The 18,276-nt window shown below is 38.4% G+C and overlaps 1 protein-coding gene across 2 annotated transcripts in view; it reads right to left on the bottom strand.

Annotated features, from left to right (window-relative positions):
* Positions 1-1,253: 1,253 nt before the first annotated feature.
* The window catches only part of LOC146330838 (glutamate receptor 2-like), a 98,175-nt gene continuing 81,152 nt past the window's right edge, over positions 1,254-18,276 (bottom strand). The window contains exons 18-20 of one of the 2 annotated variants that reach the window (XM_084747709.1): positions 17,997-18,131; positions 12,228-12,403; positions 2,448-2,588 (exon numbers count right to left, since the gene is read on the bottom strand). In XM_084747709.1, the coding sequence (XP_084603835.1) occupies positions 12,233-12,403; positions 17,997-18,131 (306 nt within the window). In that variant the 3' untranslated portion in view covers positions 2,448-2,588; positions 12,228-12,232. Of the gene's footprint in view, positions 2,589-12,227; positions 12,404-17,996; positions 18,132-18,276 lie in introns of both variants that reach the window. The other variant, XM_084747717.1, reaches the window with a different exon arrangement.

Genomic DNA, 18,276 nt, shown 5'->3' with positions numbered 1-18,276 from the left:
ACTGGAAGGATGGATTCAGCATGGATGCAAGATGGATGTAGGACATGTTTAACATTTAAATATCCTGTTATTCACAGATTGATCATTCAAAATATCCATTCAAATTCAATTTAACAATTAACCTGTAAACCAATATTTTCAATTAGAACACACACACACACACACACACACAAAAAACAAAAAAAAAACAAAAAACCCTTTCAAACTTAACTTCTTTGAGGGAATTTCTTCCTGCAAGTGCAATCCAGCAAAACATTTATGATAATAATAATAATAATAATAATAATAATAATAATAATAATAATAATAATAATGATAATAATAATAATAATAATAATAATAAAGATGGAGGCCTGTAAAAAGATCAGAACTTGAAAAATCTTTGAAAAACCAGGACCGAACCCACATGATCACTTATCGGGGATTGCAAAAAAAAGGGGGCTTACAAAATCTGGATAATTCTGATCTAAATTAAGGTTTTGAAATATGGGCCCAGTGTTATTCTTCCGTGGCTGACCCTAAATAAATGCGATAACTGTATTGCTGTTAACACTGGACAAAAAAAGTAGTTTAACTGACTTCACATAATCTATAATGGCTATAATACACTTCACTATACTGACTATCATATGGTAGAAGAGTTGTGTGCTTCACACAGCCAAAACAATCATTTTGGATGTCAAGCTATTTACCCATAAATAAGAGCAAAATGTAAACTAATAAGTAAAAGTCATTTACAGTTAATACTTAAGACACTACAAAACCTATTGACATGATTCTGTATAATGTGTAAGCACACCAAGCATCACCAAGAACCAGATGTTAACTTATCAAATTAAATAGTATATCTGTGTCTGAATACTTGTGCAGTTAGTGTTTTTTGGCTTTTGTTTGATCATTTAATCTATGAGTAGGGCTGTGACGATATGGATATTTTTAACTGCAGTGAAGAAGCAACGTATCAGCAAGATGCTGACATATTTTTCTGTATTTTTTTTTCTTTTACTGGACTTTATTGAAGGATATTATTATAAGAATAGCATAGCTCCGTTAAGGAATAGGGCAGGGCAGAATGTGTGGGGAGAGTGAGCAGCAGACTGAGAGTGACATGAATGCTAGCAGGACAGAGGAAAAGATTAGCAGTAAGTGTAGACTAAAGGTTGATCCAGCATGGTCTGGGATTATATATGCTTTTTTTCCATGTTGAACACTGATTATTTTTGCAATGCAATGGAATAAATGGCCCCACGGCGATGATGAGCTCAACCCCGTGAAAACCATCACATGACAGTGGTGTTGCGGTCATGCGGTTATTGTCACAGCCCTATCTATGAGTGGTGTAGTATATTTCATGAAAGCAACTAGGTGTAGGATTTTCATCTTTGTCTTAAATTCTTCTTGTAAAAAAAAAAAAAAATCAATCCAAATGAAAACTGCTGCAACCCAGTCTTTAGATTCCACCAGAAGGTGTCAGAAATGCTGACCAAAGTCAGATATGTTCAAATCTTAGTGTGATTATTTTTGTATCAACATACATTTTTGCTTGTTTTTGCCCATCCCTGTGTATAGTGTGAGTTTTTATACCAGTGGTTTTGTTTAAGTGCATTGTAAAAGTGTTTTATTGTATGTAAATCCCAATCCAGCATAAATATGCATGTTTATGTGTATGTGTATGTGTGTGTGTGTGTGTGTATGTGTGTGTGTGTGTGTGTGTGTGTGTGTGTGTGTGTGTGTGTGTGTGTGTGTGTGTGTGTGTCAGTCCATGCATCTCTTGGGTCTGGTAAAAGTCTCTACTAATTAGGGATTTTCAGGCAGAGTTAAGGAAAACAATTAGGAACAATAACATCTTTATCATTATCTGCTATCACACTATTACTATTATTCCACGGATGTGATTTTTCAGGAAGTCTGTTTTTGCTCATAGCACTTACACTCATTTTAACCAAGATTCTACTTTTATATCCACAAATCCTGATCACATCCCTGATTAATGTTGTTATTGCATTAAGTCAGCATCACTATTGTCCTTATATTCTATACAAGAGGAGCCTCCATGGCAAAAATTTACGAAACAATGATTTGTGTTTGTGTAGAAAACTGTCCACTGTGCTTGATTGTTTTTTCTGAATTTGTAAATGATCAGCCATCTTTCTCGCTGATGGTCAAGTTTGTAGGTGGGCAGGTCTTTGCTGAAGCCTGACAGCCAAGTGATGAGAGGACAACATCTGTCCAGTCTTTCTAGGCTAGATGTGAAAGAGCAAGATCAGGAGTCCTCAGAAAGATAGGATTGGCTGAACTCCAGATTGAAAATCAGGGAGAAAAAAAAAAAAAAAGAAATCACCCACGGTGAGTCGTAATTGGTCACCAAAGGAGATGACAAAAATTTTCATTCACTTTCAGAGGGGAATGGAAGATGTGTGTCCATTGGCTGTAAGGCACTGGCTCGGGCGTGGTCAGGAGAGATCAGTCATGCTGAGGCTCATGGGTAATCCTGGACGGAGATAAGCCACCGGGACACGTCCATTCTCACTGGTTGATCCTGTGATGGACAGACGAGCTTTGGAGCGCATTGCATCTGTGAATTTCATCTGTACAAGGAAAAAATATGTCAACCACAATTTAATCAACACCAAGACAACAGATAAACCAGATCATTTTTGGAAATGCTTATTTGCTTTCTTTCTGAGGGTCACATGAGCCGACTGATATCAATCTCATGTCTGGAAGAAATATTTCTGGAAGAAATATAAAAACTATTTCTTGACAAACAGTGTCCATCCATCCAGCATGTCTGAGCAGTGTGTTTGGCTATAGAGCAGATTCCCAGATACAGTGGAGTATATTTCCATCCTACAAACCTGTCAAACTCTGAGAGTTTTTGCTCAGGTTAATCAGAATTTGCCATGAAATAAAAAGAAAGTTTACCCAGATGACAAAGCTGCACTCAGTAACTGATGACAGCTGACAGTCTTCATGCTAAGCTAGGCTAACCATGTCCTGACTTCTACTACTTAACTCAGAAACCTGATTTATATCCATCTGAACATCTCAATCCCAGAAAGAAAGCATGAAATCATATTTCCAAAAAAACTATTCCTCTAAATAAATATCAACCTCATGTGATAACAGATCATGTGGCACAGGATTGTAATGTAGAACAGAACTGTAACTCCCTTAGATGACCCTTGAGAACATGGAATGCAATGTGAGGATACTGAATGAAAGTTAAAGGGATAGTTTAGATTATGGGAAGCAGAAGAAGAGAGAGGCTCAGTATTGTACTGTTGCAGACAGGGTCAGCAGAAAAACATATTTTAGCCACACAATTTTTTTTTTTTTGTTCAATGCTTTACTTTTTTGGTATGTGAGGTACCATTGTGACATGTAACCATGGTAAATAAACAATGGAATTAACAAAACGAATAAAGAAAACACAAATAAAGGGAAAACAAAGTTTGCCAACATACAAGAAATAATAAAAGGTAACTATACAATACACACATTTACATACTGTCATTCACCCCCAAGTCCATACAATATTCAATCTATGTATATATCTAAGTTCATATTATTCACAGATCTTTCTCTCAGTTATTATGTGATCCCCCTATTTGGTTGTTGACTTCCATCGATCTCTATTATGCCAGTAGTAATCTATTGGCCAGACCAGGGCAAAATGGGGCCGGGAGCCAGATGTGGCCCACTGAATGGTTTCATGTGGCTCGCAAGGTCATAATGGAAATGCCAAAAATTTATATGTAGCAAAGACAGTCAATAGCATTTTTCGTACCATTTAACTGTTATTAGACCTTTACTTTGAAGGGGTCAGCGCTGTATTCATTGGTAATGATAATGAACTATATCTTTTATATTAAACTGTAACTTAATTCACTCACTGCTGTATATCCATGTTGTTTATGTTGTCGTTCTTCTACTTTTGCTGCTACTATCATTGCAACCTGTATGCAGCCTGTATGCTACACTGTAAAATATCATGTTTTGGACATTACCAGCAAAATATTAGCCTATAATTCATCACATGGTAATTCAGAAAGGGAGACCAACAGTAGAAGTGCCCTGTCTAGAACAATTCTGACCATTGCATTATTAGATATTTGCCCATTATTAGGACCTTTCATCATTTGTGTCTGGCCCACAGCAGCCTGATCAATTTCTCATGTGGCCCTCCATGAAAAATAATTGCCCAACCCTGACATTGCCTATCAAGGTGTCTAGTTACTGTGTGTTTTTAATGTTCATCCCCTATTTTCCATTAAGCTCTCCCATTTGGCCCACAGTATGTGTCCCATTCTAAGGTTTCCTCTGATTTCATATGTTAACTGCTCCATTTCTTTTATTTGTTCCACTAGGCCCCTCCATTTCTCTACGCTCAGTTTCTGAAGCCTTTTTAGTTGTTTTTGTTCAAGACGTTCAAGAGCAGTTGTCCTCAGTATTCTAATGAGGTACTTACCTTCAGATGCAACTATCCCCTTGGGCATTTTTCCTAACAGACTGAACTCATGATTAATTTTTAGGTCAATTTTTGAAACAGTTTTTAAATATCTACACAAATATCTTTCCAGTACGTTGTAAAAAACTGGACGAGACCAGAAGACGTGGCTATAATCGGTGTGATTTTCGCCACAGTCTCTCCAGCAGTTTGCAGCAACTTATATTTTCCCACTCAATCTTAGTGTTAAATCAAGTTCTTCTTGCCATCTTGTTTTTGCTCTCAAGTCTTCTGGTTTATTGTCACCTTGCAGGATATATATTGCTGAGATTTATTGCTTGACACTCCACATTTATTTTTTTTGACCAAAAACTGTCATAGGGTGATAATTTGTAATGGTTTTCTTCTTTATATCACTATCTTCAATATAGTCTCTGTAGTGTCTAAAAAAGTGTCTTAAAAAAAAGAATGTGGCAGATCATATTCTCTCTGTAATGATTCAAATTGCACAATTCCTTTGTGGTCGATAAACTGTCCAAATATACTTAAACCTTTCTGAATCCAGATTTTGAAGGTGCCTTCCTCATTGTTCAGGATAAAGTTTAATTTTATTTCTCACAATACCAGCAGTTCCTTGTGAATCTGAGCTTTACTTTGCTGTCAGACAGCCCTTTATTTTGGCACTACATTTTCTCAACCATAGTACTTCATATTCCTGCACATAAGAGCGTCTGCCTGTGCTGCACGCTGTGTCAGATCAGCTATTTGAATCAGAGTTACAGCTGAACTTTTGAAGACGGAGACTAAACGGGCTGAAAGAGAGTCAAGTGAGCATTTTGTCTTCTGAAAAGACCTTTAAAAGATGACTATGGTCACCAGTGAAAAGATGTTTAGAGTGTGGTAAGCAATAGCAAGAACCACAATTTCTTTATTTTATATGGATAACTTCCTCATTTATAATGTCCAGGAGCTTCTTGTTGGCAACACACAGCCTACAGTGTTCACACTAACCACTATTGTCTCCCTTTCAATATACAAATTTTATCTGGTTGAGAAGAGGATGAAAAGAGGTCTGAGAGATTCAGATCGAATATCAACTGGTTTTCAAAACTAGAAATCAATGTTGGAATCCTGGTTGGTGGTCACTGCGAGAGAGAGGACACGTCTGTAGAAACTAGAGGCCATCAAAGAGCACAAGTTACCTGGTGGTGCTGATGTGTAAAACTGTAAGCCTGTGCCCATGGACTCGTGGGTTAAGGTCAAGCAGCAAAAAAAATCTACACACTTAAACAGATATGGATTTTTTTTTTTTCGTAGGCCTTTATTTATGTGGCTAAAATCTGTTTTTCTGCTGACCCCTTCTGCAACAGCACAATGCTGAGCCTCTGTGTGAGTGACAGGGCTCTACAAACTGGTTGCGTGCTGACCATCATCTAAAGTAGCTAAAACACTGATTATGGATAAGAATCTCATGGAACCCCACTTCAATCAATCTCAGCTATCCTCTTAGTATTACACATGCTATGACTTTAGCAATTCTTTCATAATCCTAAAAACGCTTTCAGTGAAGACCTGCCACCTTCAGAAATAAGTACAGTATACTGCTGACTTTGGTTTATTAAAGTATTGTTCAGACCATACATGCATTTTCCAAAGTTTTAATTATTTCATTACTGAATTGCCACCCGATTTTATTCGGATAAATTGTTGCTATGACCTGTATATTCAAGACTTGCATCTGAAACACAGTTTGGTATCATGAGGTTGGAGGGAACATGTTTTATTCCATACTCTTGGATTTTCAGTCAGCAATATCAAACTCATCCCATATTCAGGTTTCATAGTTCTCTGTGTGAAGCTCATTCTTAGAAACAGAAAAATGTAATTTACAGATACTTCTAAGGTGAGACCCTTTGCTATGACCTTTATACCCCATGCAGACATAAGTGTGATGTGCATCAATCCTGCATTGGAGGTCTATCTGAATGGGTCAACGCAGTGGTTCCCAAACTGTTTCAGGCATGCCCCCCTCATAAGCCGAAAAAAGTTCATGCTCCCAACCCCACAATTATTTTTTAGCCATGATCAACAATAATTGTGGAAGCAACAATAGAAAAAAGGGAGAGAAAGACAGAGGGAAAGAGACAGAAAAACATGAGAGAGAAATATCAGTCAGACGCACCACTGCAGACCACCCCAGGAGGAGAGGAGGTGAGCGGGGATAAGCGTCATGCTGACCCAGCTAGGACTTAAGGCTGTTCCTGGCTAATGTCAGGTTGACAAAATGAAACAAACGAAATTGGACTCAGGCTGAAAAAGCAACGGGAAACCAGAGACTGTTGCGCCCACACAGAGAGACCTGCAGATCAAAGTGCTGCACTTGACAGGTGGACCAATTCTGAGCTGACAGCTGGCGACACACAAAACTCCGACAGGGCGAGGAGAGGAGGACTCCGTGTTTATATCCAAGATGCTTAATGCACAAACCCAGTCAATGTTGACGAACAATGTTTCCCACATGTCAGACTTTTTATGTGAAGATGTCGGCCATTTTATCATCACCACTTTGTTGCTGCCATTTACATTCAACTTAATTCAAAAACTGCGCTATAGAATTGTATTCTAGGTGTATATGCGTATATTTGTATATATGTAAATAAATATACATATTGATTTATTTTTAACTTTTCTAAATTTAATTCATTATCTGTTTCTGTGTGTGGAGCATGAAGGAACTACAACTCTCATTTGATTGTGCAGCCCTGTGTTGTATGATGACAATAAATTACGTTAATATCTTATCGTAACAGTAGAAGCAGGTTGACAGCTGTCTTATACAGTACTAATGAGTCCAACAAGGTTTCAATGTGCATTGAGTAGACCCACATCATCTGTGCCTGCTGTCTGTAAGGGGTATCATAAGTCAAAGGTCAACTGACCCTTCCTAAATCCTGTCCTTTTTTGCTCTACACTCCAATAACAGTTGAGCAAGTTCAGTACCAGGCAGAGCCTTGGTCAACTTTCTCCTCTCTCCTGCACTTGGATATGTGATGTGCTAGGCTTGTCTATGTTGAAAAGAAAACCACATTTTGAAGATGGTTAAAAGATGCTGCTGGAAGACCTGTAAAAGTGACTTTTGTGAGACAGCTGTTACCCTGCTTCTACTCTTAACAGACTCCAGTCTGCAACACTTAAGTCATATCTTAAGTTATCTGATGTTAGCACCACGCTAGCAATACCTAGCAAACAGCTAATGTACAACACAGAATAGCTAGTTTGCGCGCATTTTGCTAAAATAAGCTAACTTGTGACTATACTATAGCAAAGTACAGGAAACAGGAAAGAAAAAGTTGGCCAGATTCTGCCAGGCTCCAAACCTGCCCAACTGTTATTAGAGCACGGAACAAAGAAGGGAGGGACTAAGGAAGTGTCAGTTGTGGCTAATGTACTGCATCAGAGTAATTTAGTCCCTCAACTTTTTTCAGACAATTCAGACAAACAAAATATTCCTATTCCTTATTTTATCCATAAACATTCACAGATTTCTACACTGATTTCCTAGAAAATTAATACTTCGCTTAATCTGTTGTATTTGCAATATAAAATTGAAGTAGAGCATTTTATCTAGATAGCCCACTCCTTTCACAGTACCAAGCAAAGTGCCTTTTACAGTGCCTATAAACCTTATATATGTATACACACACAGAGTATATATGTGTGTGTACATAAATATGTACTCGTACATACCATATGTACATATATGTGTACACACACAAACACACAGATGGAGGAAGAGAGAGACAGAGAAAGGGACAGAAATGTATTATTTTAAAATCTATAATATTTCCTGAAGCCACCGAATGCAACAAGACATACAGTAGCATTATATAATGAATGCATGGACAATGTGTATGTGTAATGTATCAGGTTATGTTTGGATGTTGTATGCATGGCTTAAAGTGTGAGAGACACGTGAAGCAAATTGAATTGTTGACAAGTCTGAGTATCAATTCTGGTTTGGATCGCCTTGTTAGGAACATACTGTGACTGATGCTGCTACAGCATGAACATATTATCTTTGAATGGACTTTTATTTCACTGAACTTGTTTAATTTAGAAATAAATGTAATGACTATAACTTGTATTATCTGAAGAAGAAGAACAAGGTACAATACATACAGTACAGGATAGTATGTCTGATGTGGCCTGACCAAAGTCAGGCCTCCACCTGCACAATTATGGTGGTGTGTCCTATTTTTGTTCTTCAGAAAAAAGAAGTCATCATAATAATTATTTCATTCCCTTTCATGTTTCAGGGTTAATTTATTTGTCATTTTACAATTACAATATAAGGTTGCCTACCAAAGCACAAGTTGTAGTCCCTTTATGCTGCTGATTATCAATTGATTGACTCGGTACAAAACATGTAATAAGGAACTAGATAGATACAAAGATGGATGGTCCTTATTGATCCCAAATTAGTAAATTCCTGGGTATTCCTGAAGGACATATATAGAACTTACTTAGTGAGGCAACACTAATTGCAGAAATATGTACTTCTAATCTAAAACCATGAGGCAATGGAAGACGGTTGCCGGTACAAGATAGGAAAGCCACTGTTTAGACAGGGCATGAAAGCACACTTTGAGTGCAGTCTCTGTAATTCCACCAGGCGTGGCTGCACCACATCAGCGCCACATCAGCCAGAGCTGATCACAGCCATTCCACACAATGCTTGTGAATCTACCAGCAGCGCCTCAGCACATCCCAGAAGCAGCTCTTCACTCCGCTCTGCTTCATATACGCGCTGAGTCTATTTTTTATGGATGCTGCGTCAGTTAGCACAGAGCAAAGCCAATGGGCAAGAAGTCAGACACAGAAAAGGCAGGGCAAATATGGTTAAATGTCAAAATAAAAGACCCCGCGCAGACATACGAGGTAAGGTATGCAACAACCTCTGCTCCTCAGATTTAAAAGGATGCAGGCAAAAGCTGAGAAACTGCACAGATACAGTAACCACAGGTACTTAGGGTATATTGGATGTAATCTGAACTTGAAATTATTTAAAATTAACTGGGTGCCAGAAGGACACACACACAAAGCATGGAGATCACCCACTCTCTTTGTGAAAGACAAAACAAGGAGAAGTGCAGTCTTGTATGAAATAAATAACATATGGCCTCAAGCACCGATGTCAAGTCCCAAGACTGCAGAAATCCTGAGTCTGTGTTTGTATCATGGGTACAGTGCAAAGGGCTGAAGAGAGCCTGTTTGACCCTGGTGAATTTTCTCTAGCTGACTAGAGTTCCAGTGAAGCCAAAAAATATTTAGTAGCTGGCAGATTGACCAAATCAACTTTTTCAGCTCCAACTAAATCGAAATACTGGTCCTAGCTGGTCATAAAGACATGGTAGCTGTTTATTCCATGCCAGAAGTCAACTTTTAAGACTAAAGTCTGGGAACAAAAGCAGGGACACAGTCAGCACAGGAGAGGTACACTCTAGTGCCAGTTTCTTGGCTACCCAATAATGCAGCATGTCCAGCACATCATAGTCATCATGACAATCAAGCTCCAAGTGCTACTGGCTAATACTCTCAGAGGGCTCTAACTGGAACTCACATATTCCATAGGATCAACCTAACTAACCTGCACCAAACTCAGATAAACACTCTACGCTTCCACCAATGCAACCCACTATTTCAGGGTCCAGGCTGGATACACTAGACCAATCGTCTCCTGGGGGTGATGATCCCCAAGCAGACAAGACAGGCTTGCTGGTACTTCTCCTGCAAAGAAAAACCACACTCATGGGGTAGCTGATTGAAACTTATTCACAACACTTATTCAGGATAGCTCTGCTAGTGTAAAAGTGAACTTGCCGATCAGAGATTAAGCAATTAAGATTTCATTTGAAATAGTGGTGCCTGAAAACAAACAGGTAGCCAACAAAAACCACATCAGGCTGTTGTCGCTACTGCAAACTGGAACATTAAAGCCCATTCCGCACCAGGTCCTGTCTAAGATAATGAAATATTAGCTAACTCTAAAGGGTCAGCTGTTCTTCACAAAGAACGGGGTGTAAGAACTGATATTCCATACTCTATGCATTGTACCGAGTAAATCCTCTGAAAGGGAACAGTAATATTCACCACTAATACAGTGATATTACACTTACATTTGTTATACTAAGGTGTCCATAATGATGCAACCAGTCCAAACCATCCAATTTTTAAAATGAAATCATGGTGCTGCCTGATTCAAAACATTAAGACAGATGAGAGTGAGTGGCCAATGAGTCAGTCAATTAAAGAGGATGATTGGCTAGAAAGTAAAAAGGAGAAGGAGAAACAGGGAGATGACCGAGGATCAGGGTAGGAACAAAGTGTAAAAGGAAACATGGAGGTGGGTAAGAGGACAAGGGGGATAGAGGATAAAAGGAGAGGAAAGACAGGAAAGGAGGAGAGGAGGACAGGAGGACAAAGGAGTGGTGAGGAAAAAAGGGACAGCGAGGTGAGGAAGATGTTCGGTACTGAGTGAGCAAAGGAGTATCACAGCCACATACAGTTTTGACCAGATACCTTGTATCGAGTGTTAATTTCAACTCTATTATGGTCTCCATGTTACTATTTTTTTTATCATGAACAACTGCTGCACTCAGCAGTGCCGGCCAGCCTCAATGGCAACATTTATCTCATTGCTGTGATGATTTTAATAAGCAAACGTCAAAAGTACCACGATTAATCAATTGTAAAACAAAGCAGCCACTTGGAGCTCAAGCATCAATTTGTTGTCTTTGTACAAGAAAAGGCTATCACAGCTTTCATTGGAGAAAAAGGAAAACATGACTAGACTGTCTCATTTTATTCACTTGGTGCTTTGCCTTAAAGGTTATTGCAATGGTAAACTGAATTGTTGCTGGGTCTTCCTTTCTTAAGTTTAACTTTTTTTTTTCAGAATTTGAACTAAAAGCAGGTTTTCAAAGAAAGAGCTGCTTGTTTACCAGCTGATTATAGCTGAAAATAAAAGCAATAATATCTATTTTTACACCACTTATTCAAGGTGAATGACATATGAATCATGTCATAGTTGCTGTCAGTTTCTCTTTTAAATAGAAATACTGTTTTCATACACTAATGATCTCCTCTTGGGATTTGCCATTTTTCAATATCTGTTAAATAAGCATGTTTGAAAGCAAACACTGCCTGGTTATGTTCAAGGAAAGAAAAAGGAGGAACTATAGAACATTCTATGCTCTGCTTGGTTCCAGCTCTACTGAAGGCCATAGATGAAGCACACTAAAATCCAACATACCTACAAGAAAGAACACTTAAGAGAATAATAAACTGATTGATTTGATTTGCTGTTGGTCTCAAATAGCATGTTTGACATTGCATCTCCCATAAGCTTCAATAGAACTGAAGCTAAAGTTTCCAGCATACTGATGTAATGTCCCTTTCTTCTTTTTAATTCCCTTGCAGATGTTTACTGAAATGGCGAGTAAATGCTTTTATTTCTTGGAGACAAAATACAGAGCACTGGTGGTGATTAAAAACGGGTAAAGTGTGAAGCATAATGTTTTCCACACATACAATGTTTCAATTATTGAGGTCCAATGAAAATGCAGTTTGCCATTGAGGCTACCATATGGCACCACAATCTGAATGCAGCTGTTGTTTGATGGTAATGAATTGATGCCAATTGAAAGTTAATTGTCTAAACAATGTCTATGACTGTGAGGTGAGGAAAGTTTTTAGCCATCAATCATCGCTCTCCTACCCGTGTTAGATCTTGACGCTCTCAATGCCGTAAACGTTGTAGCCCTCTTTATAGGTGGCGTAGTTTGGCTGGTGGCTGGGGGACAGCAGGTTGAAGTTTGGGGCATGTTGAGGAGAAGACAGAGTGTGTGTGTAGTTTCCTGTGTGCTGGGGGGACGACAAGGTGTTGGCTGCCACCTTTACAACAAAAATAAAGTCATTGTTATTGCCATACTGACTGTGATTATGGAACAACGATGACTCTTAAGCTACTACTGATTTAAGTGACAACAATAGTTTGAGTAGTGATAGCAACAACAGTAGCTCACTACAAAAGCAATCTGAGTTTGCATTACAATACAGAGAGAGATGCTTTATTTAAAGTATGTCCACCAAGCACCCCCACCCCCCCCAGAAAAACAAAACATTATGTAAGATAGACATACCTCAATTTCAATAAAATACAAAGGAAATAAATATATATTTCCTATATTTAATTAGTGTCGTTTTCTTTCTGTAGATTATGCCCATGAAAATATCAGCCTCTGGTTTGCCTGCCAAACAGCCAGAATAATTATGAATAAGAATAAGCAGAAAAAGGAATAAGAAGACAGACAAAGACAAAGATGAATGAGAAAATGATAAATTATTGCTTTTCAGATTCCACATCACAGGAACCAGCTTTTGCAGCCAGCTGTAAACACATTTACGTGCCACACAATTAGCAACACAACAGACCCCTATGTTTAGCTCTCTATGTGGCTGACTCACAAATGGGAGAGGTCCCATGGAGGTTCTTTGACTCGAGCCTGACTGGGCACCATGAGCACAGGCCAGTGATCTCCAGTCCAGTCCACATATTCTGTGCAAGGTTGCCACAGGAGACCCTGCCAGTGGCTATTTGCCCCCAGCAACGCAGCTCCCAACATTACTGGGGCACACAAAATCTTCCACCATGAAAATGTGATTAATTGTTACATTGTGCAGTCCCTCCAGGAAGTTGCAACGTTGCGATCGCTACAATTCACGCAAATTCAACCAATCCCTGTGCAACTCCACTACTTTTCTGCAAATTTGACCAATCATCATAGCTTCCTGTGAGTTCCACCAATCATAGCAGTCCCCGACACAAATGTCGTAAATGTGCGTCTCAATGAACCGACTCAGTGCTTTGTTTGATTATGAACTACTTTTTAACATTCATATGTTTTTTAGTTTTGTCATGGGTTCTGAAAAGAACATTTGTTGTTATTTTTGTTAATTATATCTATCTATCTATCTATCTATCTATCTATCTATATCTATATATATATATATATATATATATATATATATATATATTATATATATATATATATATATATACATATATATGAAGAAGTGCAGCTGAGTGATATTCCACAAAGACGTCAAATGTCTTTGGAGCATAAACTCAAAAACAGCACAAAATTATAAAATAACAATTATACATATGTTTACATATATATGTATACATATATATGTAAACATATGTATAATTGTTATTTTATATGTACATATATGTATGTACACATATGTATAATTGTTATTTCATAATTTTGTGCTGTTTTTGAGTTTATGCTCCAAAAACATTTGACGTCTTTGTGGAATATCACTCAGCTGCACTTCTTCATTTACACATTAAGCAGATGTTTATATTTTTTTTAAATTCTGAACACTTTTGGTATGGGTAGTTAGAACACTCATATATATATATATATATATATATATATATATATATATATATATATATATATATATATATATATATATATAATCCTGGAGGGACTGACTGTAAGTTCACCTGGCATCTCAGATCAAAGATCAGTATTTGGGAAATGAACTGGAACTATGCAAGAGATCACTCTGCTGAGCACAATGGTTCTGACATGCTGTCACATGTGAGCTTGAGTACTGAATAAGTTAAGTAGTTTGTGTTTTGCTTTTCTTTTACTGGATAGTTAACAATTTAGAAACACAGAGGCAGCTAGAAGGGAATGACATGCAACAATGGTGCCCAGTCTTAGATCACAAGGACAAGTTTTTGGCCAAGAATGGTTTGGGTGTGGTTTGTCAGCCCTTTAAACAGCCAAATGACAAGAATTATGTATATGATCTTAAAAACAGTATTTATGTTTTTCTAATAACAATGTATGAAATGACTGTGGAAATGATACAGATGATGTGGTTATCACTCACAGTGATGAACCTACAGAGAATTATCAGCTGAATCTGTGGCTCTCCTGAGCTTTTATGGAGCTTCAATGTGTCTTTCAGCTGATTGTTCAGCTCTTGGCTTGCAGCTTCCTGATAGTTTTGGTTAAAATCACTTTCCGCCCACAGCAGACGAAGAGCTCTAAAAAAAAAAAAAAGATACCTCCCAGTCCTTCTCAGCACCAAACAGCAGACAGAAACCATTAACACCTAGCTGGGGAACATATGGTACTACTAGTGCACGTAGAAGCATAAGACCCAGATATTTACATCAGGAGTTGGTGGAGACCAAAAACAGAGCCAAAAGAGGAGGACTACTGGACTAACACTGACCAGGTGGGCAGAAACATGACTCCAAATAAACCCTAATGTTGCTACCTAACTCATGAATGTGTAAATAAGAATCTGTTTGCTAACAAGTTCACTATAGCAACTTGAAAGGTGACGTTGCCTCTGAATGGACACAAAAATCTGTTATTGAAACTCTCACTGCAGAGTGAGCCTAAAACTAAATTCAGCTCACAACGGATTATATTGATTAACTGAAAAAAAAAATAGTCATAGTGTGGGGATGTTTGCCTTCCTTTAGAAAGTAAAACTAAAGTAAGATGAGTTTAAAAGCACAGACTGCCTCAGCTCTTTATGAGACAATGTTTTCTCCATACCATTACATTTAAACTGCACCACCATTTTCCTGTGATAGCTGTGAGGGAACAGGGACAAAGAAGTGAGATCCCTAAGTACAGAAATACCCCAAACATCTTGACACAGCTTCTTTCTCCCACACTGCCTAATATCGAACATAACTGTCAACTTGTTACACTCTGTTTCCATCCTCAGTCTACAGTAGCGCTGACCAATTTCCGTGGTGGAAGGGTATTTGATTTTCCCTCGTCAATCACTAGAGACCATCGTAACTAGGTTTTGTGTGAGTGTGGTGGAGCAAAATTAGACAAACTATGATCTTGGGGGATATTGAGAGGTCATAAAAATAATTCCTCTCAATCATCACTTGTGACACACTGTGGTGGTGTCTGTAACTGCAGAGACCCTGCCCTCTACCTGTACTATCTTATTTTCTCAATATTTTTCTGTAGTTGGGGATGTTTCTAGGTATCAGCATTTGGGCAGTGGTACGTAGCCCCCAGCCAATAACAGTGCACAGGTTGTAAGGTCGGCCTATAAAAACCTAACGACCAGGTGGTTACATCACCGTCTCTGTCTTTCCCCTCTATTGGGTGAAGAGCTGCCATACGTGTGGTTGTTTAAGGTACACACACATGCAACAGGATGATGTGCTTTGGCTGTGTTCACAGAGAACGCAACTGTCATGAAACAATCAGGAAATAACATTTGACCTTTCTGATTCACTGCTTTGTTCTTGCTTGCTCTTGTCTCTTTATTCCCTCCCTAGCTCGCTAGAACACTAGTGCTCTCTGAATGATGCATTTACAAACAGCAACTGAGGTATCCTACACATCTAATGTTGATGCTAAAAGACTGAGGCTAAAGCTAGCTAACATCTGAGCAAACATTGGTCAGATGATGAAATACGGCAGGTATATCTACATGATAGATGACAGAAATAGACTCATTAACATGGGAAAATGAAGCACAGCAGAATCAATTAGTGCAGCTTTGAGATGGGTCACCCACCTGGATCAGCCAGACCATGATCGTGGAGGAGAGCTGGAATTAGAGCTAAGCTAACTCAGCTTAGACCTGAGATAGCAAGCCAGAATGAGATGCATCACTGTCAACCCACTTTGATTCTGCACCAGCCTACATCCTCCTCTTCAAACCTCCACAGAACAAATGCAGATGCGGTGGGATCTAACAAGTTACTGCAGCTAGTAAGACAAGAATATTTAGAAGCTGCTCTGGGAGCATATAGAGGTATATCTGGTATCTGAATGATTTTAATGTTCTTATATGTACTCTACCACTTTATTTTTCTTTAAGACAGTACATAAAGACCAGCTCAATCAACAGTAGGCTATATGTCTACAAAATGAAAAAAAGAACATATATAATAACAGAAATAAATGTAGCCGACTGGTGTAGACATTTGCAAAGTGAGATACTACTGTGACAAATTGTGCTGTTGTACTTGGCTATTTTACAAGGTACAACGTTCATTTATTTACCATTTCAGAACATAAGAATATGCTAGTTGTATTCCCTTTATGCTACTCACAAAACAATTCTATTAATAGATGGATAAATAAGTCATAAAAATAAAGTATTTTTATGGCTAAGAGACTACAGCCTGAGGAAAAAGCATCTTGCTAGAGCTTTGTAAATCTGAGGTTCCCTTTTAGACATGAATGATGATGCATCCAAAAGACAATCTTCTGTTTTATTACTTTGTTAATTTCAGTGATAAGCTGTTGATGAGTTGAAATCAATCAGCTAATATCAGCTGAAACAATACAGCATCATAGCTTGATGTCATCATCCGACAAGTTATCAGCGTTTTGACTGGTTGAGGGTTTCGCAACTGTTGCGTCAGAGTTTCAGACAAGTTTCCAGTGTGTTGCAGGGAGCTTTACACCATGCAGCTTAATTGCTGCTTAGCTTCAACTGAGTTTCAACCAACTACAGTGACAAAGTATCACTGTGTGAAGCCAGCCTAAGATGTATGGATGTGATATGACTGTACAGTACAGTACACATGTATTGTATCTTGTTTTCTTAATATGAATGTATTAATATTTCATGTTAGCCTGGCACAATCCTTAGATATTATTAGATATTGGAGCGCCTTGGTAGCTGAATGGTTGCAGTGCATGTCACATTAATACTAGTTTGATTCTAGCCAGGGACCTTTGTTGCATGTCATACCCCTGACCTGTCTTCCCACATTTCTGGTAACACTGGTACACAAGAACACCAGACCGGAGAGATGTATGATGATGACATTGCAGTTGTGGAGAACATTATAACACTGAAACAGCACAGTAAAGATGCTAAACAAGAAACTGAACGACCACGACAAAACAGGCAACATTGGCTACGTGTGAACACCAGATCAAACCCGCTCACAGCATCAACTAGGAAAGGGGTCAAAAGGCATCGATCAGGAGAAGATCAAGGAGGACATTCACATTTGACACCAGAAACCATCATTTACACCCGATATAGCACCACACCTATGACTGTATTGACTGAGTTCCATTTGTTGAAGACCATGAGATGTGATTGGAAGCTCAGAATGGGGGCTGTGAGTTGTGGTGATTTTGTGACACATCATCTCTCATAGTTTGTAAAAGCTCTGAAGCAGACACACAGTGAAAACATGCACTCTATGTGCTGTTACCTTACTGCACAGATAGTAAAACACTGGAATATTATTTATTACATTAAACTGAATTATACTACAATGAACATCACACTAAGCACACAGGTTTTGGATTTTCTGACTGGAAGGCTTTTGGTCATTTGTCTTGTAGATTTCCTCATCACACGAATGCAGATTAAAATTTAATTAGAATCCTTCATGTATTAAACTAAAGAAAGAGAATTAAAATTAAAAACTGTATCTGAAAAGATAACGCACCTTCATTTTTTTGGCCTCAGCACGGCTCTTGTAGCAGAACTCTACCAGCGCTACCATCATGGCCAGACCCAGACCTCCAACCAGGATGTAGAAGACTCCTGCTACGTTACTAAGAGACAGAGCGCTGGTCTTCTCCTAGGACACACACACACATAGGGGGACAAAAGAGCGCAGGCACCCGGGGAAAAGTGTTAGTGGGGTGTTCATGTTAACAGGAAACTTTAATGACTGACACACAAACAGAGAACCAATTCATTTTCTCCACTTAACTAATTTATGG

Source organism: Lutjanus erythropterus, chromosome 3, assembly GCF_056507025.1.
Source record: "Lutjanus erythropterus isolate fLutEry1 chromosome 3, fLutEry1.hap2, whole genome shotgun sequence".
Taxonomy (NCBI): Eukaryota; Metazoa; Chordata; class Actinopteri; order Lutjaniformes; family Lutjanidae; genus Lutjanus; species Lutjanus erythropterus.
Note: the sequence above shows the minus strand (reverse complement) of the source record. Positions and strands in the feature narration are given on the sequence as shown.